This window comes from Gracilinanus agilis, chromosome 5 (assembly GCF_016433145.1).
Source record: "Gracilinanus agilis isolate LMUSP501 chromosome 5, AgileGrace, whole genome shotgun sequence".
In the NCBI taxonomy this organism is placed as follows: Eukaryota; Metazoa; Chordata; class Mammalia; order Didelphimorphia; family Didelphidae; genus Gracilinanus; species Gracilinanus agilis.
Genome location: NC_058134.1, coordinates 54,240,520 through 54,266,549, shown reverse-complemented (window position 1 = coordinate 54,266,549; position 26,030 = coordinate 54,240,520). Strand labels below are relative to the sequence as shown.

Sequence of the window (26,030 nt, the reverse complement as noted above, 5' to 3'; positions counted from 1 at the left end):
AGGGACAGAGAGGAGAGAGAGAGAGAGAGAGAGAGAGAGAGAGAGAGAGAGAGAGAGAGAGAGAGAGAGAGAGAGAGAGAGGCAGAGACAGAGAGACAGAGAGGCAGAGACAGAGAGACAAAGAGGCAGAGAGAGAGAGAGAGAGAGAGAGAGAGAGAGAGAGAGAGAGAGAGAGAGAGAGAGAGAGTGCTTTGTCAGCTCTTCACCATGCTGGTTGCCTTACTCTACCACCTTTACAATCATATCTCACCTATCAGGTTTACAGAGTGCTTTCTTTGCAAAAACATGCATTTCACTCCCAGGTATGTGAGATTTTCTGAAGAGAAAATGTGTCCTTTGTGCTGAGACCACAAAATTTTTAAATCGTGTTAAGTTCTATTTAAATACTATTTAAAGTGGTCTGTTTTAAAAGTGATTCTGGTGGTGTCTCTCTTGGCAGTTTAGCCCTAACAATTTGGCATCACAATGGATAGAGTGTCATGTCTGAAGTCAGGAACTTCCATCTTCCTGAGTTCAAATCCAGCTCAGACACTTCCTAGCTGGGTGTCCCTAGGCAAGTCTCTCCATCCTGTTTGCTTCAGTTCATTCATCTGTAAGATGATCTGGAGCAGGAGATCTCAAACCATTTCAGTATCGCTGCCAAGAGAACCCCAAATGGGTCATGAAGAGTCAGACACCCCTGAAAATGACTGAACAGCAACAATTAATCCTAACAATAGGCAAAGAACCTAGGAGGAAATCAACTTGAGTATTGTGCTTGCTCTCCTGTATCCCTTGAAGTGACAGTTATGTCTTGGTATCCCATCCCCACCAGCAGAGGGTTAATAAATAACTCACGTTCTAGACTCTCAACAGATTATAGAATAGGATTAGGAGTAGGAAGAGAGGTAACTAGATAACACAATAGATGGACTGCTGGATTTGGAATCAGTAAGACCTAAGTTAAAATCCTTACAGCGTTCAGCTACATTAGCTATGTGAGCCTTGGCAACTCTTTTAACTTTTCTTGACCTCAGTTTTCTCATATGGAAAATGGTGATAATAATGGTGTCTTTCTAAATGATCACCCTAGTAAAAATATCAATAATATGGAGATAAGTCTAGGTCAATGACACATGTAAAACCCAGTTGTGCATTGACTATGGGAAGGGGGTTGGGAGGAGGGGAGGGAAAGAACATGAATTATGCAACCATGGAAAAATTATCTTAATTAAATAAAATTTAAAAAATAAAATAAAAATAATGGTGTCTTATAGGATAATTGTAGAGATCAAATGAGATATATTTCATAAAGTACTTTGCACACCTAAAATGCCATATGAATGCTAATGCATTCATATATGATGAAGATGAAAATAGTGGTAGTGGTGGTGGAAGTGATGATAATGGTGGGAGTATGATACAGTAGAAAGAGTACTAGATGTGGAATTGTGGACTGGAGTGGAGGGTAGAAACTTCAAATTCTGGCTCCAACATTTTATGGCCATGTTATGAGAGTCAAGTCACTCTAGACCTCAGTTTGTTCTTCTGTAAAATAGGGGAAATAAAATTGTATGTGTACTTATGTCCTCATGAAGTTGTTGGAAGAAAACAGTTGTAAACTACATCAGGTTTAGTTATGACACTGTTGATGGAGAGGGGCAACCAGGATAGTGAGAAGACCCCAAATCATATCATAGAAAAATACCTAAAAAATAATTTCAACCTGGAGAAGAGAGTTAGTGGGCATTTGCTGCTATTTTCAAGTGTGTGGAAGGGATGAATGAACATTTTGTATTGTTTCATAGAAAAGAACTGGGACCAATGGGCAAAAGTTATGATGAAAGGAGTAAATACCAATACAATATAAAGATGAATTTCCCAAGAATTTGAGGTCTGAGAGTAGAATAGGCTGTTATGAAGTTGAAAAGTTCTGGTCACCTAATTTCTGCCTGAATTTATGGGGGGTATCATGCTTTAGGTGTACCATAAACTCTCTAAAATTGTACCAAAGCAATTATTCTAGTAATTACCTTCATTCCCGGATCCATTCTAAGGATCCATTTCACCCAGGAGTTTGGAATATGTTTCAAACCTAGAGAATGTGTTGAGAATTATGTCTTTGAGCAAAGGATTAAGGTGTTGCTAGACTTATTAGTGTTCAAAATGATTTGTAATAATTTGGGACATATTTAATTTTTATGACCCAGAAAGATTTGTTTCCCCCATAAATTCTGAGATAATTTTTGTTGTCCTTAGCAAATTTGAAGTTATAAAGATTCAAATTTTGTTGGTACATATTCCAAACGTTTTTCATCTTGATTGAAACATCCTTTTTCTCAGCTTCTCTGGAACCTAATGCTTACTTAGAATCTATACTTTTTTCAAGGCTTGAGAATTCAATAAAAAAAAAAATTAAGACCAGAAACATGAAATTCAGTTTGGAATTTCTGCCAGGCATTTAGTCACATAGCTGATGTCTGTCATAGCTCTGTGTTTATTTTACTTTGCCAAATTTCAAACTGAGTTCCACAGAAAATAATCTTCACTTGAAAATGTACATTTGCCAGTGTACGTATTAATGTCCAAGAATAATTTTTTTTAAGTTTTGGGAAAAGTTACGTGTTTCAATGGGTTGAAAGCCAGACCTAGAAAAAGTAGGTCCTGGGTTCAAATCTGTTCTCAGACACTTCCAAGCTGTGTGACCCTGGGCAAGTCACTTAATTCCCATTGCCTCACTCACACGCTCATCTGCCTTGAAACCAATACACGGTATTGATTCTAAGATGGAAGGTAAGGTTTTTTTTTAAATAGTCTTTCCATGTTTATGTAAATCAGAGTCTTTGGAATTGCTAGCCTAGCAATTAGTGTAATTCTGTAGGTCCACATTTATATTTGCTCCAAAGCTTGAGAAATTTGCCACTGACCTTGTTTGCTAAAGAAGATAACCTCTTTGTTTCAGATGTGACAGCTTCTGATAAATACTGCTATGAAAAACTGAACATTGAGGGAACGGAAAAAGGCAACTGTGGAAGAGACAAAGACACTTGGATTCAGTGTAACAAACAGTAAGTTGGAGAAGTATCTTGTGAATTTATTACCCATTTTACTAACTTTATATTTTGGGAGAACATAATCTTGCCCACCTCTATATTTCACAATTTTTTGGGAGTTGTTTTTGGACTCCCCTTGCAACCACGGAGAATAATATAGAGGAAACCTAAATTTATCTGAGTATTGGACATTCCTTTGTAGGTAATGAACTTGTGTATATGTAGCCTGAGTCCCCTCTTAGCATCTAAACACAGAAGAATATTGTGTTCATTAAGCTATATTCCATTCTCCTCCCTTGCCCATGATGCATAGGTGATACTCCTACCCTATTTAAATGTCTCTCAGTTGTCAGCACCAGTTGGAGATAGCTAGGGGATGCCTTGGTTAGAGTGATAGCCTTGGAATCAAGAAAACCCAAATTCAAATCCACCTTCAGACATTTATTAGTTGTGTGATGCTGGGCAAATCACTTAGCCTCTGTCTACCTTGGTTTCCTGAACTATAAAATGAGAATAATAATAGCATCTCCCTCATAGAGTGTTTATGAGGTTCAAATGAGATGATATTTATAAAGTGCTTAGCCCAGGCCTGATGTATAGCAGGTGATTCATAAATACTTGTTCCTTCCCTCTTGATTTAGTTGTTGAGTCACATACTCAACATGTCTCATAATTCACTTGAGTTCATCACTCAGAATTAACTCTTTCATAATCCCAATTACACAGAATCATCTTTGACTACTTTCTCTTTTTATGTCAAAGTCCTATCAATTCTTTCTTTAAAAATTATATGTATTTTTCTCTTCCTATGTTTTTTCTCTTTTCCTTTCTCTATTTTTAAAAAAAATATATTTTACTATACACTTTCTTTTGACACACACAGTAACCACCCAATAACACTCAAAGATTTGACAAAGTATATTCCATGAATTCAGTTGAGCAAACATCCTTGGTAGTCTTTGAAACTGATGATGTATTTCACTGTCTACTTTTATGTTTTCTGATCATTAACATAAAGGAAGTATGAGTTAACTTTAATCAATTAGAAAAAATCCCTTATTTTTGTTTTTAATTTTGCAAACTCTTATTTTCTTTTGCTTTCTTATAGACATTGTATATAATCTTCCTTTGGCTTTATTTCCTTCCTTCTATAATGCATGTCTTCTTATGTTTTTGTGAAATCTTCATTTTTGTTTTTTATTGGGTTTCTCTTATTTGTTCAATTTGCATTTCAAAAGCCCTGTTAATTTCTGGTTTTCTTTGAAGGAATATTTGAAAATACAGTCTACTTTGAAAGGTCTGTTTTCTTTCATGTAGGAATATACTCAGCTTTGTAGGATATATCATTCTGGATGCAAACTTACTTCTTTTTATATTAATTACAGTTAATCATATTTCTAGTTTTATAGAGACTTCATATGTTCTTATTTTGCTTGGCTATTTATTACTTCATCTCTTCATTTTGTTACCTTTATGCCATTTTTATGGAATATTGCTTTATATATGTCAATATACATATATATTTTGCTTTCTGCTCTAAATTGTCAGTTGTCTTTTCAAATTTTAAGAGCTCTAATATTCCTCTTTATATTTTTCTTCAATTATTATATTATGCTTCTATCCTACTATTGAGGTTCTTGTAATTAAAAATTTATTTATTTTATATGCATTTGTTATCTGCTCCTTTCACTCTCAATTAAACAAAAAAAACTTGGAAACAATTAAGGTTCTTTTGATTATTCCATTTGCATTTCTAGGAATGCAGTGGTTTCAGAATTTTTTTTTCTTCTGGAGGTTTCTACTGACTTAATTATTCTCTATAGAATTTATTATGTATTTATTTCAACTTCTTTGTTATTTATTCAATTCTTTCGTCTCTCTGCTGGCTTTTCTTTTAGGTTTTACTTATATCTTTATTCTTTTTCCTTCTTTTTCTTATTACTGTTTGTTCACTTTATTTGACATGTTTATTGCTGTTATGGAGTGAAGGGAAACAGATTGGAACTGACTTTTTCCTTCACCCATTTTACTAGAAGGACTCATTCATTCTACAGGATTTTGAGGAGTCTTTTTCTTTCTGTTAATCCTGCCTCTATCATAATGAACATCTTTTATTGTATTTTGTTTGGGTTTTTGCAATAGGCTCACGATTAACCTCCTTGTACTTTCTCTCTGCCATTACCAAACCATTCTATACATTCTATATATTAAATTCATGCAAAATTCCTGAGTAGGGCCAAAACTAGATTAAAATGTAATAGGGAAATAGTTAACAAAATAAAAATAAATACAGTACCACTTTGATAATGTTAGTTTGTATTTTTTTTAAAGCAAATATGCAGTCACAGGGATCCCTGATTGAGTTTGACAACACTGGTCTATATCCTGGTATGATTACTCTACCTAAACCCCTTCTTTAATCATTTTGTTCTCCTGCCCCAAAGCCTTCCTTTGGGCTCCACTGATTATCAAATAAGGCATTTTAGTCCTTTCCCAATCTTTACTACCTTGGTTTCCTCCACTAAACTAGACTCCAACTGAGATGGATTTCTTGTATTACTGAACATGCTTAAACATGAGGATAGTCTTCATGGAAAGTGCTTCTCTCTTCTTTCCTCTCCCATCTACCTTTTAAAATCCTACTCATCTATCAAGGCTCAGCTCACATTCCATCTCCTCCATATAGACTTCGAAGATTGTTCTAGTCAAAAGTAATTTTTCTCCCTTCTGAGGCACTCTTTGCACTTCTTTTGGTAATTGCCATATAATATCTTGTGTTATAGTTGAAGTATATGTCTCATCTCCCTTTATTTTAGACTCTAAATTCTTTAAAGACAAGCACCCTATCTGGTGCATTAATAATATATTATGGGGGCAATAGGTGGCTCAGTGGATTGACAGCTAGATCTGGAGTCAGGAAATCCTGGATTCAAATCTAGCTTCAGACATTTCCTAGTTGTGTGACCCTGGTCAAGTCACTTAACCCCCATTGCCTACTTTTATACCTCTTCTGACTTAGAACCAATACATAGTATTGAGTTTAAGATGGAAGGTATATAGGCTGTTTTTAAATAATTTTTTAAATGGGTTGTAATAGCTTGTTGTAGTATGACTGATGGAATACTTACTATAAGAAATGATGAGGAGAATGATTTTAGAGTAGTCTGGGAGGACATATAAACTGATGCAGAGTGGAGTGAGCATAATCAGGAGAACATTTAATACAATAACCACAATATTGTAAAGTCAAACAACTTTGAAAGACTTAACAGCCCTATCATTATAATGAGCAGCCATGTTTCCAGAGGACTAATGATGAAAGATGCTACCCAGCTCCTGAATTAAGAATGCAGGTTGAGGTGTTTACATACATATATGTATATATGTGTGTATGTATATGTATATCTGTATACATATATATTTGGTATTTGTTTTCCTTGACTATAAATTTTATAACAGAGGTTTTTCTTCTTCTGGCTTTCTCAGTAAGGGTGGGGGAAGGAGAGAAAGATGTCAGATATTCATGAATGTAAAATAAAATTTATTTTAAAAAATAGTGTATGACATCAAGCATAATCACTTGACTACAAAAGATACTAAATAAATATTTATTGAATGAAGGAATAATTTGTGTGACGGATTGAAGGATGAACATTTCCATCAATGTCAAAGGGAGCTCTATGTTTTACATAAATGGAAAAAATAAGGCTGAGGAAATAATTTTTAGGATATTTTTTGATTAATGATACCGTCTTCTTATTTTATTCCATATAATGAAGTTTGATTTTTCTCTCATTTGTCTCTGCTGTTCTGTTCACCAATCTTCCGAATTACTACGAATGTCAAAAGTCTCTCACTGCTATGTTAACATATCAGGATTAAAATGAAAATTCATTAAGCATACAGAGAATGGGAGACTATTCCCAACAGAGTAGAACAGCGAAAGTTGCCTTTTTAAATACAAGAATCTAATGCTAGAATTAAAACAAAAAGTCAGAAGCAATTAGTAAATGAAACTAAATAAGTGACATTATGGTTATGCAGGAGTGAATAAAAGAAAATTATATATAAGCTGCTCTTTAATTCTCAGAGTGCAAGGTGAGATATAATTGTTCATTGTGAAAGAGGAGTCTCCCCAAGATCTTTGCTAAAAATGAATAAGAATTGATCAGTTCGTGTGAAGAAAGATTTTGCTGCTTAAAAGTGAGAGTTATAATTAATTTTAATGAAGGGCAGCTAGTGGATAGGGTGCCAGACATGGAGTCAGGAAGACATGAGTTCAAATCTGGCCACAGGTACTACTTACTAGCTGTGCGAACTTGGGCAAGTCACCCTGTTTGCCTCAGTTTCCCCTTATGTCATATATATTAGAGAAGGAAATGACAAACCACTGTAGTATCTTTGCCAAGAAAACTTCATATGGAATTATAAAGAGCAGGATACAACTGATGTGACTGAACAACAATAACAAAATTCGATTGAACAGTTTAGTGAAGTAAGTGCATATACCAAAGGATTGAAAACTGGATGGGTATATTTCACACCTCTGGCCTAGAATTCTGAGACGTAAATAATGGTCCCCAGGTCTCATAGCCAGTATGTGCCAGGTCTGCTTGGCTCCAAGGCCATCCAGTATACCACACTGCCTTTCATTAAAAGGAACAGAGTATTTGGGCTTGGTTTACTTTTTAGGATTTGAGTATGAATACCACAGTTGAAACAAAAACAACTACAACAGTGCCATAAGAATATCTTTCCCCTAAATTGGAATGTTTCATGTCAGTGGTCAGTCACATCTTTTAATAGCTAAACCCATGCTTCTGAGGTAGGAATTACCTTTCCTAACCATGTTGTATATTCTGTCAATTTGTATATTCTGTCAATCTAGGGATGTGCTTTGTGGTTATCTCCTATGCACCAACGTTGGTAACATCCCAAGGCTTGGAGAACTAGATGGGGAAATCACGTCCTCTTTAGTCGTCCAGCAAGGAAGGACATTGAACTGCAGGTAATTACCTACCATCTTATTCTAAAGCAAAGCACACTCTGCAGCTTCCTCCATGCCCAGAACCAAGCTGACTACTGTCCTCAGTCCTTTAAATGACTGGTAATTTGATCATTGTGGGCACCTCTTTAACAACCTAAGACAATAATCTTTCCATGACTTAGTAGAAGAACTTCATAAGTTACTAGGACTAAAAACTTCGTCAACTGTTAGCCTTTCTGATGGTAATGAATAATTCATTCAGGCTTGTCCTAAGATGTTAGCCCATTGCTAGCCTTGAACTTAAAACATTCTTGAAGATGTCCAAGGTTAATTCCCCCTCTTTGGAGGTCTTTAAGCAGAAACTGGACAGTCAATTGTTGGACATGTTACAGTAGGAATTCCCTTCTTCAGTGGGTTGGATTCAGTGGGTCAACTCTCACATTCTGTGATTTCCAGCTTGTGATCTACTGCTCTGACCTTTGAGAGCATAAGTCACCTCCTTTCAGTGATGAGACAATGGAACTGGGTTTCAGTGGAAAAAATACATTAACAATAAAACCTAAAATGCCTTTTTAAGGAGTCATTTTTCAAATCTAATTAGAGTGAAGGAAAGGACATTGAGGTATACTTTCTGGAGTCAGAGGACTTGGATTCAAAACCTGCCTTGTGACTTTAGGCAAATTACTTTAACTCCCTCAGCCTTGGTTTCTCCAACAAATGAAGGGAATGGACTAGATGATTTCTCTTGCCTTTTCTGGCTTTGTTTCTATGATTTTATGGGAAAAAAGAATCATAGAATCACAGAATTAGAGTAAGAAAAGAACATAAAGGTCATCTAATCCCACATCTTCATTTAACAAATGAGGAAATTGAGACCCACAGATGGATGAAATGGCTCACTATAGTTCTCATGAGTAGTAAATAGCAACACTGGGATTTGAGCTCAGGTCTGCTAATTTCAAATCTTGATTTATACTGCTTTTTCCTTTATTATGTCTGGGTTTGGACAAGGTCTCTTTGAACTAGAATACTACTTTGAACTCATGTGAAATATGAAGTGGATGTCAGTCAGTATGAGAGCTAGCAAAACAGTGACATACTAAAATAATAGTTCATTTGTTCAGGCCCAAATACACTGATTAAGACATATATTTCTACTTCTTACCTCTTAACTCAGTTTATTTTCTAGAGAAATTACTTCTACTTTCACTTTTCATGGAAGATGAATGGGAATTTTAAACTAATAAATCTTTGAGACAATTATCATCAATTTTCAGTTTCTGAATTAATAAAATGGTTGCTATATTGAATAGCTTCTCTCTCAAGTCTTATTCTGATGTCTTCTTGGAATGTAGAGATCTTAATTTCTTGAAAGCTGTGCTCATCAGAGGACTACTACTAGTACGTCCTACTTTGTTGTTGAACTCAGTGATGGACTCTATGCTCTTAATTGATGGCCAGGCTAGCTAAATTGTATAGCTTCATCAACAGGGTGGCAGCAATATGATGATTTTGGACCCAGGAACTTTCAAAGACTTTACACCTGGAGTTCTTAACCTGATTTATGTCATGGATTCCTTTGGCAATCTAGTGAAATTTGTGGACCCCTTCTGAGAATCCTTTTTTAAATGAATAAAATAAAATTCCTAAGGAAACAAATTATATTAAAATATAGTTATCAGAATATTATGAAATCAAGTTTAAGAATGCCAGATTGTGATCTCCCCACCTACTAAATCATGGAAGGGTTGGAATCTATGATCATGAAAGAAGTACCCATACCAATGAAATCATTGGCCCTCCCTCCAAGTATGGAATTGTTTTGAATAGCATTCTTATAATCATTTTTACACTAATGATTCCATCATAGAATATTTTTCATTTCTTTGGAAAAAGTCATTTAAAAAACTCTCATCTTCAATATTAGAATTGGAATGGATCTTCACTAACCAACTTGGGTATAAGATTAGAATTTGATCTTGAGTAGTAATTATGATGACTCAGCCTTAGATGATGAAAATAAATGAGAAGTTGATTGTTGCTTTTATATCAACTGTGTCATTATATTATATTATAATGTACTGTCCTCATTGATTAGCCTTCCAATAACCTTAAAAATGAAGATGCTGCCGTGTTTTTTTCAGATAGGAAAATATACCACTACTCTTCATTCCATGGACTTTCTGAGGATAAACAGAATATATATATATATATATATACACAGTGATTATTAATGGTGGTTTCAAAATCAATTAAGGAATGAATGTGTGTATCTTATAAAAAACAAAATATCTACTCAATAACTACAATTTCTTTTATTTTATTTTTTTTACTTAACTGTAGTGGTGGTCATGTTAAACTTGAAGAAGAGATAGATCTTGGCTATGTTGAAGATGGGACACCATGTGGCCCTGAAATGATGTGCTTAGAGCGTAGGTGTCTCCCTACTGCCTCTTTCAACTTTAGCACCTGCTTGAGCAAAAAAGAAAATGCCATTTGTTCAGGACATGGGGTATGTTTGTATATTCTTTATTTTAATGGGAATTATGAATTTTTTTCAGTGAAATGTGAAATCTTGAGTTAGTGATTTAAATTTATAGGCTTCAGTTTGCTCAGCTATAAAATGATAAGATTGTGTTAGAGAACCTTGAAGTTCCTTTGAACTCTAACTCTATGATGTTTATTAAGTGTGCCTAATTTTAAACCACTTCTTTTTCCTGATTCTAAGAAATAAGTGAGTTTGAAAGTATTATTACTAAGTAGCATAAGTATACTTCATGTCAAATTAAGTTTCAACTGTGTCTTTCTACCATAACTGTAAAGCATGGCATAATGGATAGAATGCCAAGCCTGGAGTCAGGAAGATTCATCTTCTTGAGTTAAAACCTGGCCTCAGATACTTACTAGCTGGGTAATCCTGGACAAGTCACTTAATCTTGTTTGCCTCAGTTCTTCATCTGTGAAATGAGCTGGAGAAGGAAATGCATACTACTCCAGTATCTTTGCCAAGAAAACCCCAAATGGGGTCATAAAGAGCTAGACGTGACTGAAATGATTGAAAAACAACCACCATAACTATTACCATTGCTTGAAGTGAGAGAAAAAAAAAGAAGTAAAGAGAATCTTCTCCAATTAAAATTTCTGTTTCCCCTTTCTCATTTGTGTTAATAAAATATGATTTACTTTAATATTGGCATTTTTTCTTTTTTTAAGTGCAGTAGAAAATATGAAGTTTCATAAACTAAAATAGGATTTAAAAAGATAAGACTGTAATGGTTTGGGGAAATATTTTCAGTAATGAATAGAAAGGGAAAAAAGCATCTAATAAGGTTTTTTTTTCATCCTTATAGCCATGTAACTGAGATTTAGATGCAATTAAGATGTGTTTTTACTTGATCCATTAATCATTATAGCTTCCTGGATCACTGTCCTGGAATAAGTAAACTGAATATTTATTCCATTTCTATACATTTCTGTGTGTATTTATGAGAGCAGTTCAAGGAAGTGGCTTAGTGATTTATTATCTTGAGAACCATTGCCCCATTCTAAAACAAGCATCAAAAATGAACTGTAGTCCTCACATGTATTATTGGCCACCTACAAAAGGATAAGCCTCATTAATTCACCCCTTTGAAATCTTCCTATCTTTCCAACTGAGGACTCTAAGGAAAAATGTATTGAGAGGGCAAAGACATGGAAAAGTGTAAGAATTATTCAGGTCTCTTCTGGCCTGATTCCATGAGTTTTCCATGTTAATGAAGGACAGTTATCCAAGTTAATCCAAGTGACACAAAGCAACAGCTACTCCCTTACTCCTTTGTGATATGATTTGGGACAAAGACCATGCTTAAGCTTAAATATAGGTAAATAGAAAGGTGTGACAGTTTACATCAAAGTATTAAAACTCATCCATCCTGATCTCTTATTTTCCTAGTGTGCACAGATGAATATGGTGACAGAATACTAGGAAGGAATTCTGCCTTCTGTGGCTGGATAAATGAGATGGGGTGTTTTCCTTTCAATTCTGTATTTTCCATTTAGGGTTCCTTAATTGATTGATGCTTTAGTAAATTTTAATTTTATTTTTGCCCCACTCTGGTCATCACTTTCTACAGTACGAAAGGCACCAATATATCTGAAAAGGATCCATTTACTATCAAAGAATCTCTTGGCCTTTCTTTGTGTGTTTTCAGTTCTCTTGTCCCTTGGAAGGGGGTATGGGTAGGGGGTGCAATATCCATTTGATCATAGATTTAGAACTAAAAGGAACCTTAGCTGAACATGACCCAATCTCCTCATTTTATAGATAAGCAAACTGAAGTTTAAGGTGCTAACGTGACTTTCCTTAGCTCACACAACTAATAATCATCAGGCAGGATTTGAATTCATGTCCTCTGCTTCCAGAATTAGTATTCATTTTCTACTCTGTTGCTAGGGTTGAAGAGAAAAGGTTAGAGTTTTCTTCTTGTTCCAGAAATCTTCAGATACAAACGTGTGAACTTCTTTCCCCACCTAATAAGCTACAGCCCGGGCTTGCCTTCCATCCAAGTTGGCTATCTGGCTATGTCTTAGCCCTCTTGGGTCTGTAACCCAAAACTTCTTTGTCCTTTCAAGGGTTCTTCCTAAAAGTTAAAGAAAGACTTACAGGCATGATGTAGAACTGTCTGTATTTCTATGTAGATTCTGCTATTCTCTTCCTTTCATACTAGAGCTGGAATCCAAACTGTCATTTCATAGTTTTGCTTCATTTCTTCTAGTGATAATCATTGTTCTTTTCTCATGCCCCATTGTTTTCTTTAAATTGATGTGAGAATGGCTTGCCGTGAGGAATGAGAGCAGACTGACAATGAAGATAACGACAAAGGCTAGACTAACAATGAAGGAAATGAAAGATCAGGAAAAAATATCATGAGTAAAATAAGTGCAATCATTGTTAATTTTTGTTGTTCATAACATTGCACTCTGATCAGTTTATGTATGATTTTTATTCTGAATTCACATTTTGGATTTCAGGTTTGCAGTAATGAAATAAAATGTGTTTGTAATAAGCATTGGATTGGTGCAGACTGCAGTACCTATTTACCATACAATGATGGCTCAAAATCAGATATATCTCTGTCTGGCAATGGTAAGTACATGCTTTAGACACAGTGAATTAGAGTTCTCCAGGAAGGAGGACAGAAACCTTATCTCAACATTGCCAACTAAATTATTATTTTTATAGTAGCTGCAATTTGTACATAATTGAGATATACCTGGCAAAACTCTTAACTATCCTCAAAGGATAAATAGTTTTCAGGGTTTATTGAGTTAATTTTTTCTCTAAGACTAATTTTTGATAATATTGATTCTTAAAATGAGATTTTCAAACACTCAATAAATATGAGAATGCCATTATTATGGATTTAAATTTTCTTTACGATAAATAAACATTTGTAATAGCATCATATTTCCTAACCATTGAATTTAAGTGGAGCATTTATGATTGATTTTTTAAAAAATGTTCTTTTTATTGCAAATTTAAAAATCATCGACAGACACAAACATTTCCATACACAAAAGATCAATATTTATTCATTAAGCATCTACTATGTGTCAGGGCTATGGATACAAATACAATTCTTATTCCCTCAGGTTGACTCATGGTTTATGGGTATCCAAGCCACAGGATGAAAATATAGCCTGTCTATAGCAGAATCATGGAAGTTACTCTAAAATTCAATGAATGAAGTTTATATAATTGTATGAGTTCTAGTGCTAAAAGGAAACTTGGAGATTATTAGTTATATTACAGATGTAGAAATTGAGGGTCAGAGGGAGGTGTTTCACCTCAGGTTGCAAAGTTATTAAATGGTAGAACCAGGGTGAGAAGCCAAACCAATTTTATACAGTGTTCTTTTCCAGTATAACTCTTTGATTACCTGTTATGTTCTGAGCCTTTTGCTAAGTGCTGTGAGATGTGCCAAATAAGTGTAGTTTCTGCCCCCAGAGCACTTTAGACTGCCATTAAGAACTAAGATTTATAAACTTGAAAGAGGCAGCAATAAAAGAATATCTATCATTAAGTGCAAAAATAAATTGGTTAGATGGTAAATGTGCTTGAAGTTCGGAGAAAGATCAACAGTGTACTGAGAAAAGGACTAGATGTGTCAAGAGAGATAGCAGTTCAAATCCTATATCTGGCTCAGTTTCCTCACCTGTAAAATTAGGGTAATGATGCCTTAAGTACCAGTCTTACCTGATTATTAGAGGAGATAAGGTATGTAAAATGCTTTGCAAACCTTCAAACATAACACAAATGCCGCTTACATTACTAGAAAAGAGAATGTTCTTCCTGGGCTTGATTTTAAATAGCTTTGCTTAGGCAGATGCTACATTGGCATTAGGTGCATAGAATCTGAGTTCCTTTTCTCAGTTTCACTCTGTATAGCCGAATCCTGTCTAACCAAGCAGTGAGCAAGGGAGGAGCTTAGATATATTTGAGATCATGTTCCCCTTCTCGTGAGTTCTTCCACATGGAATGATGAAGAAAGGGTGTCTAAAAGGTTGACACAGAGGATCAAAGATTTACAAGTGAAGGGGACCTTAGAGATGATCAAATCCATCTTCCACCCTTGCCACTGGACTTCTGATGACTGGAAGAGAGAGTAAGGTTGATGACTTTGAGCAACTCTGCCTCACTTAAATCCAATTCATGCACAAGACAAGATATACCTTATGATGTCACTGGTCCTCTTCCAAAAGGAAGGGGGAATGAGAACAACACCTTTTCACAGACAAGGAAACCAAGGTACAAAGAAATTAATCGATTTCTACAGAGTAATATGGTATCAGAGAAGAGATTTCAACCCAGAGAGATTTGGGGCTCATTATAATATCATTGATTATTTAGTATCAATGAATGATTCAAAAATTCAGTCTCTTCATTTGGGCTTATTCTTTCTCCATATGTTAGTCATGAACTATGATGGATAATTTACGATATAGCCCTATGATACATTGGGAATTATTTAGAGTAACACCTGGAATAATTTTTACTTAATATATTTAAATTACATTGAATAACCTTCACTGTATTTTTCTACAGGTGTTGCTGGCACAAATATCATAATAGGGATAATTACTGGCACCATTTTGGTGTTGGCTCTCATATTAGGAATAGCTGCATGGGGTTACAAGTAAGTGACATTTCTTGGTTTTGTTCATCTGCTATACTTTAGAGAATATAACTTTAAATGAACTCAAAATTCAAAGTTTAACACCATTAAGTAGTAAATATGGCTAGTCATTCACAATCTGGTGGATTTTTGCTTAATTTTGTGACATGTTCTTCCACCTAAAATTTTATGAACTTTTAAAATAATCTGACTGAATGAGGATGAATGTAAGCTTTGTTACAGAGATGAGTATAAAGGATCACATTTCTCTTGTGTTAGGCCCATGCCTAGAATACCAGGGAATATGCCTGTGGGATATATTAGTATTTACCCACTTGCGATCACTTGTTTTTCATAGGACACCAAAAAATTGTTCAATATTTATAAGATCTAGAATTAGAAAGATCTTTCAAAGTTATCTAGCCCCGAGGTGTCAAACTCACATCCAGCAACCCAAGGAAAATGTCTAGCAAAATAAATAAAAATCCAATGCAGCATAGATAATGTTAATTTGTAGTTTTCTATGTCAATATACAGCCCATGGTTTCTGTTTGAGTTTGACACCACTGACCTAGTCCTAGCCTCTTTATTTTTAGTTGAGGAAACAAACATGCCCAGGATGTCAAGTAATTCATTCAAACAGGGGGCAAATATTAGAGTCAGTATTTGAGCCCAGGTCCTTTCTTTTATTTATAATAAATAGATTACATATTACATGTCAGCTAAGTTCAGTATTGTAGACCCCCATTTCCCCAGTTCCCTCTTAGGGTTTCCAAAGCCAATTCCTGACAAGGTTTTTTGCCAGCTATCTTGCCTATTCTTGGGTGGTGTATAACTCACCTTCTGCTGGTATGAACTATTCCCACAGAGGATACTTAGTGCTCCTCTTTGTCTCCCTCACTTTCTAAAGGTTCTAACTGAATATTCTGGTTAATATCTATGAACTTAGGAACTTCCTGCCTGAGCAGATTATCAATATGCTAAAAAGAGGTAGGGGCCATGCTTCCTTTTAAAGACCGTCCCAAACCAAATATTGCAGGTAGCACACATCTACAATCCCTGATACTGGGGAAGCTGGGCTGATGGATCACTTGAGCTTGGGAGTTTTGAGCTACAGTAGGTCAAGAGCCAATCCATATTCACAGTAAATCTGTCACCAATATGGTAAACCCCTAGGAGGAAGGAGGGGAGGACATGGTTTCCCAAGGAGTGGGAAATTTGCCCAGGTTGGAAGCCATGGAGGTCAGAGCTTCCTGTCTCTTGCAATGGAGCCAGCTGGAGGGTGGCTGATGTACTTCCAACCTGGGTGGGATAGGAGAACCCATCTAAAAAAAACAAAACAAATGAACAAACTCAAGACCTACAGCAAAACCTTCTTTACAGTTGTTTCTATAAGCCCAAGTTCAAAGACAAAATCATCCAGGACACAAAGGAATATAGACAATAGGATCAGTCAATCAGTAGGTAAAGAAGGAGACAGTGAGATGTCTCAGTGGATTGAGAACCAGGCCTAAAAATGGAAGATCCTGGGTTCAGATCTGTCCTCAGGCATTTCCTGGTTGTGTGATCCTAGGCAAATCACTTAACCCTCATTGCCTACCCCTTACAGTTCTTCTGCCTTGAGGCAAAAACACAGTACTGATTATAAGATGGAAGGTAAGGGTTTTTAAAAAATCAATCAATAAAGAAAGAAACCTTTATTGGGTATCTAGGTGATATAGTGGATAGAGTGCTGGGTCTGGCGTCAAGAAGACCTGAGTTCAAATCCAACCTCATACACTTAATATCTGTATGATCCTGGGCAAATCTCTCAACCTCAGTTTGCTTCAGTTTCCTAAACTATAAAATGGAAGTAATAACAGCACTTACCTACAAGGGTTGTCATGTAGATCATTTGAGATAAAATTTGTAAAGGGCTTAATAGTGCCAGGCATGAAGTGGGCACTATATAAATGTTGATTTCCCTCCTTTTCCCTTTCCTACCTGCTATAGGCAATATTATGATGCTAAGAGAAGGAGATACAAGAACAAAAATGAACCAATCTCTACCCTCGAGGAATTTACTTTGTAATATGGGATAAAATGGGGAATCTAAGTTAAATGAATTTCTATCCAGATCTTCATTCAGACTAATGTATTTATCACAGGGTTTTAAACAAAGACTTCCTAAAAGAAAAAGCATATTCACTTACTGTGCTTACGACCTCAAAGGGTCACATAACCCCCTCTTCTAAAGACCAAAGTGTCCTGAGATTGACTCTGGTCCTAGAAGACCCAGTCAGCTTGCTTAGGCAAGGGTTATGGGGGTAGGAAACCATCACCATCATTTACTCCATGTTCAGAGTGATCTGGACCTCACCTCACCCATGGAGTCTTTCTAGGCCCTCTTAGAAGAAGAAGAAGAAGAAGAAGAAGCATCCTAAGGACCACATCCTAGATCTCCAATATCATCAGCTCACATTAGCTTTACCTTAGTTCACTCTCAAAGGGGCAAGAGGCAATTCATACAAGTCAAACACAAAACACCCTCTGGTGATCACCATGGGCCACCTTTATATATCTATTTGTATTATAAAACTGATGGTGGATCCATGCCTCAGAAAAAATATCATCCAGTCTTATTACTTGGTCATCATCTTTTTTCCTATGTTGACCCCACATTATTAAAAATGTAGAAAGCTGACAATACATTTTATTTCTTTTTATTTTTTAAAACCCTTACTTTCTATCTTAGAATCAGTACTAAGTATCACTTCCAAGGCAGAAGAGTGGTAAAGATTAGGCCATTGGGGTTAAGTGACTTGCCCAATCACACAGCTGGGAAGTATCTGAGGCCAGATTTGAACCTAGGTCCTGCTATACCCAGATCTGGCTTTATCCGCTTAAACACCTAGCTGCCTCAACAATACATTTTAAAGATAAAGAAATATCTTGAAGCATACTATTCTTCACTTTATTTCCTTAATCAATTTTTCTCTAAGTAATATACCTTCTTTCCCAATATGACAAACATGGAAATATATTGCATGATAACACATGTATAACCTACATCATATTACCTACCGTCTTAGGAAAGGGGGAGTGAGGGAAGGAGAGAACGGGAGAACACAGATAACAAAATATCAGAAAAACAATTATTAAAAATATATCTATTGTCTCAGACTCTTCCTAGCTATGTAACTCTGGACAAGTCACTTAACCCTGATTGCCTTGTAGCACTTCTGTCTTAGAATTGATACTAAGACAGAAGGTAAAGATTTACAAAAATTATATCCACACATAAACTTTTAGCTTGGGTGGAATAGAAGAGCCCAGGCTAAAACAACAACAACAAAAGAACAAACTCAATAACGATAGCAAAACCTGCCTTACTCTTATAATTCAGTCGTTTTTATAAGCCCAAGTTCAAAGACAAAGATACCCTTTCATGAGTACACTATCATGGTGACGGGTCAGAAAAATGATGGAGAAATCATATTGCAGTATTTTAATGGTAAATTACCCATTGCAGGGGGCCTTTGGGGAAATGGCCTTTCCCAAATCTGATGTCCATCAATAGTTCCTTAGCCAAAAAAAAAATTATTTTGCCTCTCAAGAAAGCATTTTGCCATAGAATATCTTTGGCATCCCATGAATCATTAAAATACAAGAATGACATTTGTAGAATAATACAAGACAAGTGCTTCAACTTGACAACAAAATTATTCAGGAGAGGGAAGGGAACCTCATAGTAGGTTTATGAAATTACAGGGTCTCAGAAGTGAAGAGGACTTTTGAGATGCCATATGCTGTGACCTGCATGACTTTGCTTGTCATGGGAAATCACAATAGTGCAGTTCCTTATACAAGACTGACCAGAAATTCCTTTTACTTGTCTGCCCATTTGAATCAGAGCTGAAGGTCCCAGTGGTTCTTGAACCAGGTGAATGGGAAAAGGAAATTATTTATCATTATATTATTATTTTTGTAATTATAACTAATAATAATAACAACCAATATTTATGCAACAATTTAAGTACTTTACAAATATCTCATTAGATCCTCACAACGACATTGAGAGGTAGGTAGTATTATTATCTCCATTCTACAGATTAGGAAACTGAGGCAGAAAGGTTCAGCTTGCTTGGGTGAGAATTGTAGGGGGGAGGAGATCATCACTGTCACATTGTGTGTGTGTCTGTGTGTGTGTCTGTGTGTGTGTGTTTGTGTTTGTGTGTATAGAGACAGACAGACAAACACCCTAAATATTTTGGTGTCAAGATTCCCATAGTAATGTTCCCAAATCGTATATATGTCATGAATTATAAAATCCTGTGACTAGTCTGCTGACACAAAGCTTCCAAAAAGTACCAAAACACTACAGTTTTGAGCAATGTCCTCCCTGATCTAGACATAAAAGTAACTAATTATTGTTTTTTTTTCTCCTCTCATCGTTGGATAGAAATTATCGAGAACAGAGGTATGTGGTAAGAATAACCCAAATGTGCCATCCTAAAAAAAGGTTTAACCTTAACTAAAAGGTTGTCATTCCCAATTCTATAACTGAAAACTGTTAATTTTAATTTCTAATGAAGAAATAACATGGAAATTAATCTTGTTTTTGATGTTTTCATAGAATCATAAAATCATAGAATGTCAGTGCTGGAAAAAACCATAGAGACCTTAATTCAATTCTCTTTTTTCTTGACTTTAAAATTTGAGTTTTGATACTATTAAACTGATTTTAAAGAAATGTTGAACTTGAAAATTTTAACTTTGATGTTGTTAGAAAGTTTCCTTTTTTAAAAATAGCTATCTCACATTTTAGTGGTTAAATGATTCTATGAATTTTTATTTTCATATTAAAACTAGCATATATTCTATTTGTATGACTAATAGAGGGACCTTTATGGAAATTTAATTCTTAATTTTATATTGAAATAAGCTCTAGAAATTGCTTTTGTATTTGTATTTTTGACATTTCTCTATTTTTTCATAGCAAGACTACACCTATATATATGTCAGCTTCCCTTTATGCAAGCCCTTCTGAAAAGGATTTTTTCTTTTATTAATATCATCTTCCATTTAGAGATGGCCAGATTTGCTTTAGGCATGATGTTGCTCTCAAGGAAATTGTTCAGGCACTCACAAAACTTCTTGCTGATCTCTGTTCATATTTGCCAGAGAAAGTAATGTTTTATGTGTAGATTTTATAAGGTTACAGGCAGTAATCTAATTTGGATGAGCTAAAAGCACTTTGAATCCTGAGAGTATGAGCATCTCATGGGAAAGATAGGCTCAGGGTTTCACAATAACTTCACAATTCAGATTTTAAGTACAAATTGACACTGGGCATTGATGGGATTCCTATAAGAATCCCATAGTGTCCCCAAAATAAAGTAGTCCATAAAATGGGAGGACTTAATTTTTTTAATGTATTGGTATTTAAAATTTTTACATCACTTGTATTCTTGAATATATCTTTTCTCTCTTCCACCCAGCAAGCCATCTATTGTAACAAATAAAAAAGGAGGGAGCAAAACCAACAGACTAGACTCCTGACAGTGTGTGCAATGTTCTACCCACATAACAGCACCACTTTTGCAAAGAGAGATGTACATTTTCTTGACTCTTTAGAGGATTTAACTTGTTTCACATTTTAACCACTTTAAGATTTATGTAAAAATGCCCATTTCTTAACATCCCTTAGAATCTGATCATCTCTATTTCTCTGCTTTTAAATGCAGTGTTTAGTCCTATACTTGACCCTTGATTTTTTCTTCATTTTTGAAAATGATTAAAGTGAGATCAGGAATCAAGCAGAATCAGTGGTCGTTAAAAACCTTTTCAGGTTTTAACTTGAACTTTTTCTTTGCAATTCTCTGAACTTTTAAAAATTAAGCCTCATTTATTATTTTCCCATCCCTGCTCAGGGCTTTCAAAATAAAACAAATATAACAAAGAGATGTGAAATTGTATATGGAAAAATCTATAAGAAATTGTTTATCAGATGTCATTACATACATGTTATTATTTGAGAGTGAAGGAAGAACGTTAGGAAGAAGGTTGGCACGTATCATCCCTAACCAATGTAGTTTGCAATCCCTGAATTAATGTAGAATATACCATATCTCATTTGAACTGTAATACAGCCCTTTAAGGTAAGCAGTGCAAATATTATTATCTCTATTTTTATAGATGAGGAAACTGAGGTTTATAAAGGGAGAGACATTTGTCCAACATGGCAGAGTTAAGTCTCAAACACAGACTCTTTATTCCAAGCCTACAATATTTCCATTCCTAGGACAGCCATCTGTCTTCCTGCCTGCAAATGCTTCACAGACTGTGGAGAAAAGGCAAGAGGCAGAGATTAACCTAACTGGTTTTGTTTGGTTGGTTTTTTCCTTCATTAAAAAAAGAACCTGACTTATTCAAGACATGCTTCACTGACCCCAGAGTCCAAATAAAAGTCTTTGTTTAAAAGGAGACTTTCTTGCTGAGTTAGTTCAGCTCATTAGCTGGTTAAGTCTGGGGTTAATTCTGTAATTTAAAATACAGTTCATTTAATATTTAAGTCAATGATAGGGATATGTGTTGCTAAACTAATTCCTTTTTTTTCACCAGGAAGGGGCATAATATAACAAGTGTATGTATGTAGCAAGAATAATAATAATGTTTACAGTAGGGTTTTTTTTTCGTTTTAGAAATGCTTTGCATACAACATTAGTAAAATGCAAACCTAAATATATGGGAGCAGCTAGGTGGCTCAGAGGATAGAGAACCAGGCCTGGAGAATCAATATCTTGGGTTCAAATCTGGCCTCAGAAACTTCCTAGTAGTGTAACCCTGGGCAAGTCACTTAACCTCCATTGCCTAGTCCTCACTGTTCTTTTTGCTTTGGAACCAATATTTAGTATTGATTCTAATATAGATGGTAAAGATTTAAAAAAAAACTAACTAAATATATGACATAAAAAAAACCTTTGAAGTTCTCACAAGAGATGTTACCTAGATTAAGGAGATTTCCTCCATTCTCCATAATCTCTTACTGTAAAGAAAATAAATAATCCCTTTCTAGCCTCTCATATCCCCTTGCTACATTACCAAGGTATATGCTCAGCTATGGAGAGGAATTTGCTGTGTCTGTGTCTGGTTTCTAGTTTGAGTCCCCTTCTGAGCTCATCCACAGATGAGTATCATGTTCATTTCAGTACAATCTAACCTGTATTGTTTCCCCCCTTTCTTTGTCCATGGCTATTGAATCCAGAATTTATGCATTAGTTCTCAAGTTGCAAGGAGAATTGAGATTCAGGGGAGATGGTTAAGATTCCCCTGGTGTGTTAAAGAAACACATAAATGTCACTATTATTCTGAAACAAAGCTCGTCCCCCTTACATTATTATATATATATATATATCAGATACCCAAAAGCTTGAACCCCTGACAGAAGAGGAGCATGGTATGTAGAAAGGGAAAGAGTCTCAATAGACCAGATACTGCTATAGTCATCCAAATTGGTACATGCCTTGTTACGAAGGAAACAAGAAACAGAAATGAGACATCTAACTCTTTATTGCCTTTTAAGCTAGGTTTTCCAGGGTTTGTTGGTTTCATGAAATGTTTGTTGTTTTCATGAAGATTCTTCTCTTCTCTTAGACTCGATAGGGAAACGTAGATATGTGGAATGAGGGAAGAATGAGGGTGACTTTGGATGAGGTCCCCATAGATATATTAAACTTTTAGTTATGTTAGCAGACCTCGTGTTTTTCTTAAAACTATATGCTAGAGAACAATGGGAGAATAAAAGATGCTAAGAACTTTCTTGGTGGCATGATGCCACAGAAATGCTAAAATGGGTATATGGGACAGTTTGGGGAATAAAGAAAGTAAATAATTATAAGAATGAACCTGATGATATTTCTTACTGAAAACTCATCCTCAGTGTCTGAAGGAATTATTTAATTCAATGCAGTCAGTTTTAATTACCAATCATAAATCTGCCTTGGAGCAAAGCAAGACCTTGGTTCAAGTGTTGGCTCTCGCTGAAGCTAGCTGTGTGACCACAGGATAAACATTTTAACTCTCAGGGTCTCAGGCATCTCTGTTTCTCACTGAGACGATAATGTTACAAATAGATCTGCACTGATGAAGGGAGTTTCTATAGTAGAGGTATTCATACTGATAAAATTCCAGATCTGATTCTGTCCCCAATAAAGGAAAAGCAGCAGAGCAAGGTAATTATAATTCCAGTTTGTACTCTGGATACCTTCAATGCAAGTTGAAGGAAGGTTGGGGTTTCTAAACTCCATGGACATCTCCCTTCCAATGGCCACTCGTTGGATTATAAAGGTAATGAGAGCCATTTTTGTAATTTATTGGGAAAATAACCCAAAATGTTATTATAAATGTAGAGAACCAATTTTATGTAGCTATTCTCCATAAAACCATAGGATCAGAGGCTAGAAAGTAACCTAAGGAATCTTTGAGTCCAAAGGGACAACTTATTATCCTTTTTAAAAATCTTCATAACTTCCCATGCTGCCTCTGGTTTATTCCATTGCTTGTGTGCTTTAGAGCAGAATTGGCAGCCAAAGGTAATTTTTCTTATGTTGAGATACAGCAATATAAATATCCACAGAGCATAGAGAGCTCACCTTGGAAAGAGGAAGGCCTAGATTCAAGTTTTACTCACTGTGGGACTCTGAGCAAGTCACTTAATTTCTCAATGCTCTAGGAAACTCTTTAAAATTGGATTACTGGCCTATTTTAATAAATGGAATTTCCTCACCTGGGAATCCTCTGTGCTAGTGAATAACAGGTCTGGTCCCTACTTCAACACATTTGTAAGAGAAGTTTAAATTTCATACATTTGATAATAGTTTATGAATGATACATCAAAAACATATGCTTTTAGCAAGTAGTTTAAGGTGGAGATTCCTAGTTTCATATGGAATCCTCTTTTTGTTTTGTTTTATTGTATTCATAGAAATGCTCTATTTTTTTTAAATTCAGAATAGAAAAAAAACAAAAATTAAAAAAGCATAGACCTTGAAGGGGGCTTAGATATCAGCTAGTCTAGCCCTACTAAGCTCAAATCCAAATGGAGGCCACTAAATTGTAGATGAGGACTCTACAGGCTGCATATTGACTTAGAACACCACATATTAATATTATCAGTATCTTATTGTATTTTCATTTCTTTTGTTAAATATTTCCCAATTGTATTTTAATCTGATTCCCAAGGCTGGTGGCATAACTTTGATCTAGTTCAACTTCTTCATTTTACAGATAAGGTTACTGAAGCCAAGAGAGGAGAAGCAGCTTACCTAAGGTCACACAAGTAGTAAATGAGAATCTCAGATTTTGAACTCAATTCCTATGACTACAAATCTCTTTCCATTTTACCTCCACTACTTCAATATATTTTGTCTTTTTCAACTAGAAAGCATAGGAAAAAAACCTAATGAAACTTAGAAAGAAAAATCTAATTAATAGGTGATTCTGCTCTGTCTTTAGTCAAAATCAGTATGATATATGAGAATTATAATAATTAAATCATGTCTTCTTTACCTCAGCATTCAAATAATCAGAAGGACCCCTTTTTGCTTTTTAAAAACGACTTTGCTGAATTTCTTATGTGATCTCACCTTCTCTTAACCCTTTCCAAGTTTGTTTTCTATTTATTATTTTAATGATTCTATGCAGCTACAATGTGGCATTAGTATACTTCCAAGTGACATGTTAACATAGAATTTTATGCAGATGACCCAAATTACACACAAGATTGGAGAAATCTCTCTCCTGAGACTGATCATTTGACTTAGTTTACATGTTTTATATCATCTTAAGTGGACTTTAAGTCTAGTAAATTTATACTCTATACTTTTTGCCCATCTTTGGAAAACATGGTCTATCGCAAGATACCATCAGACATCAGCCTTATGACCTATCTGGTAGCTTGCATTTTTTTCAAAGGATGAGAGAGGATAGAAAGTAAGTTAATTCCAGAAAACCTGGTCTAGCATTATGATGCCAGGGTAAAGCTTCCAAAGCTTTAATGTACAATATCCTGACGTGCTTTTAAAGATTAATTTGGGTGTTTTACATTGTTGTACATGGAAAATCTATATCGGAGTGCTTCCCATCTTAGGGAGCAGGAAGGAAAAGTAGGGAGGGAGGGAATTTGAATCTCAATATAAAAAAAACCCAAAACCTGAATGTTAAAATTTGTTTTTATATGTAAATGGGAAAAACTAAAATATTATAAACATTTTAATAAAGAAAAAAGATTAATTTGACCCTCTCTCTCAAACCCAAAATCTTGACATTGACAGAGATATTTAATGTGTTAGCCATTACAAGTCTTTTCAAGTCCTCTCCCACTTTGAATTGGATTTGCCTCTTTTCTTTCAATATGCTTCTAAGACTGCCTCCATTCTCTTTCTTCCCAAATACTTAAAAGAGCTTTTTTGAAAGCAAAGCCTCCCTTTCTGAGGGCTAACCACCACTCAAATCCCTGTGTCTCTTGTTATCCTAATGAGTCATCCTTAGTCAAGTTACTGACAGAATATATCAGGGCAAATTCATAGAAAATACCAAGTGTTATGTCTCCCCAGCTGATACTGCTTATTCACTTTGACTACTTATTCTCACTTTACTTCAGAAGGAAAAAACTAGCTCAGATTCTAGCCCATTTTATAATTAGTTTTTTCAAGTGTTGAGTTTCTCAGTTTTAAGGCTTGGCAGTTGAGTACCAATGTTTCTTGGGATGAATCCAACATTTTCATTTTTATTGATATTGTTAGTCATATGAACTTCATAGCATCCAAAGATTTGGATGAGGTAAGTTATAGGGCAGGACTAGAAAAAGATGGA

At 35.2% G+C, this 26,030-nt stretch overlaps 1 protein-coding gene across 1 annotated transcript in view; it reads left to right on the top strand.

Moving 5' to 3' along the window:
• ADAM22 (ADAM metallopeptidase domain 22) overlaps positions 1-26,030 on the top strand; it is a 254,809-nt gene that overhangs the window by 203,743 nt on the left and 25,036 nt on the right. The window contains 7 exon segments of the mRNA XM_044678916.1: positions 162-186; positions 2,921-3,047; positions 7,921-8,040; positions 10,363-10,531; positions 13,033-13,147; positions 15,107-15,197; positions 19,618-19,635. Of these exon segments, the coding sequence (XP_044534851.1) occupies positions 162-186; positions 2,921-3,047; positions 7,921-8,040; positions 10,363-10,531; positions 13,033-13,147; positions 15,107-15,197; positions 19,618-19,635 (665 nt within the window).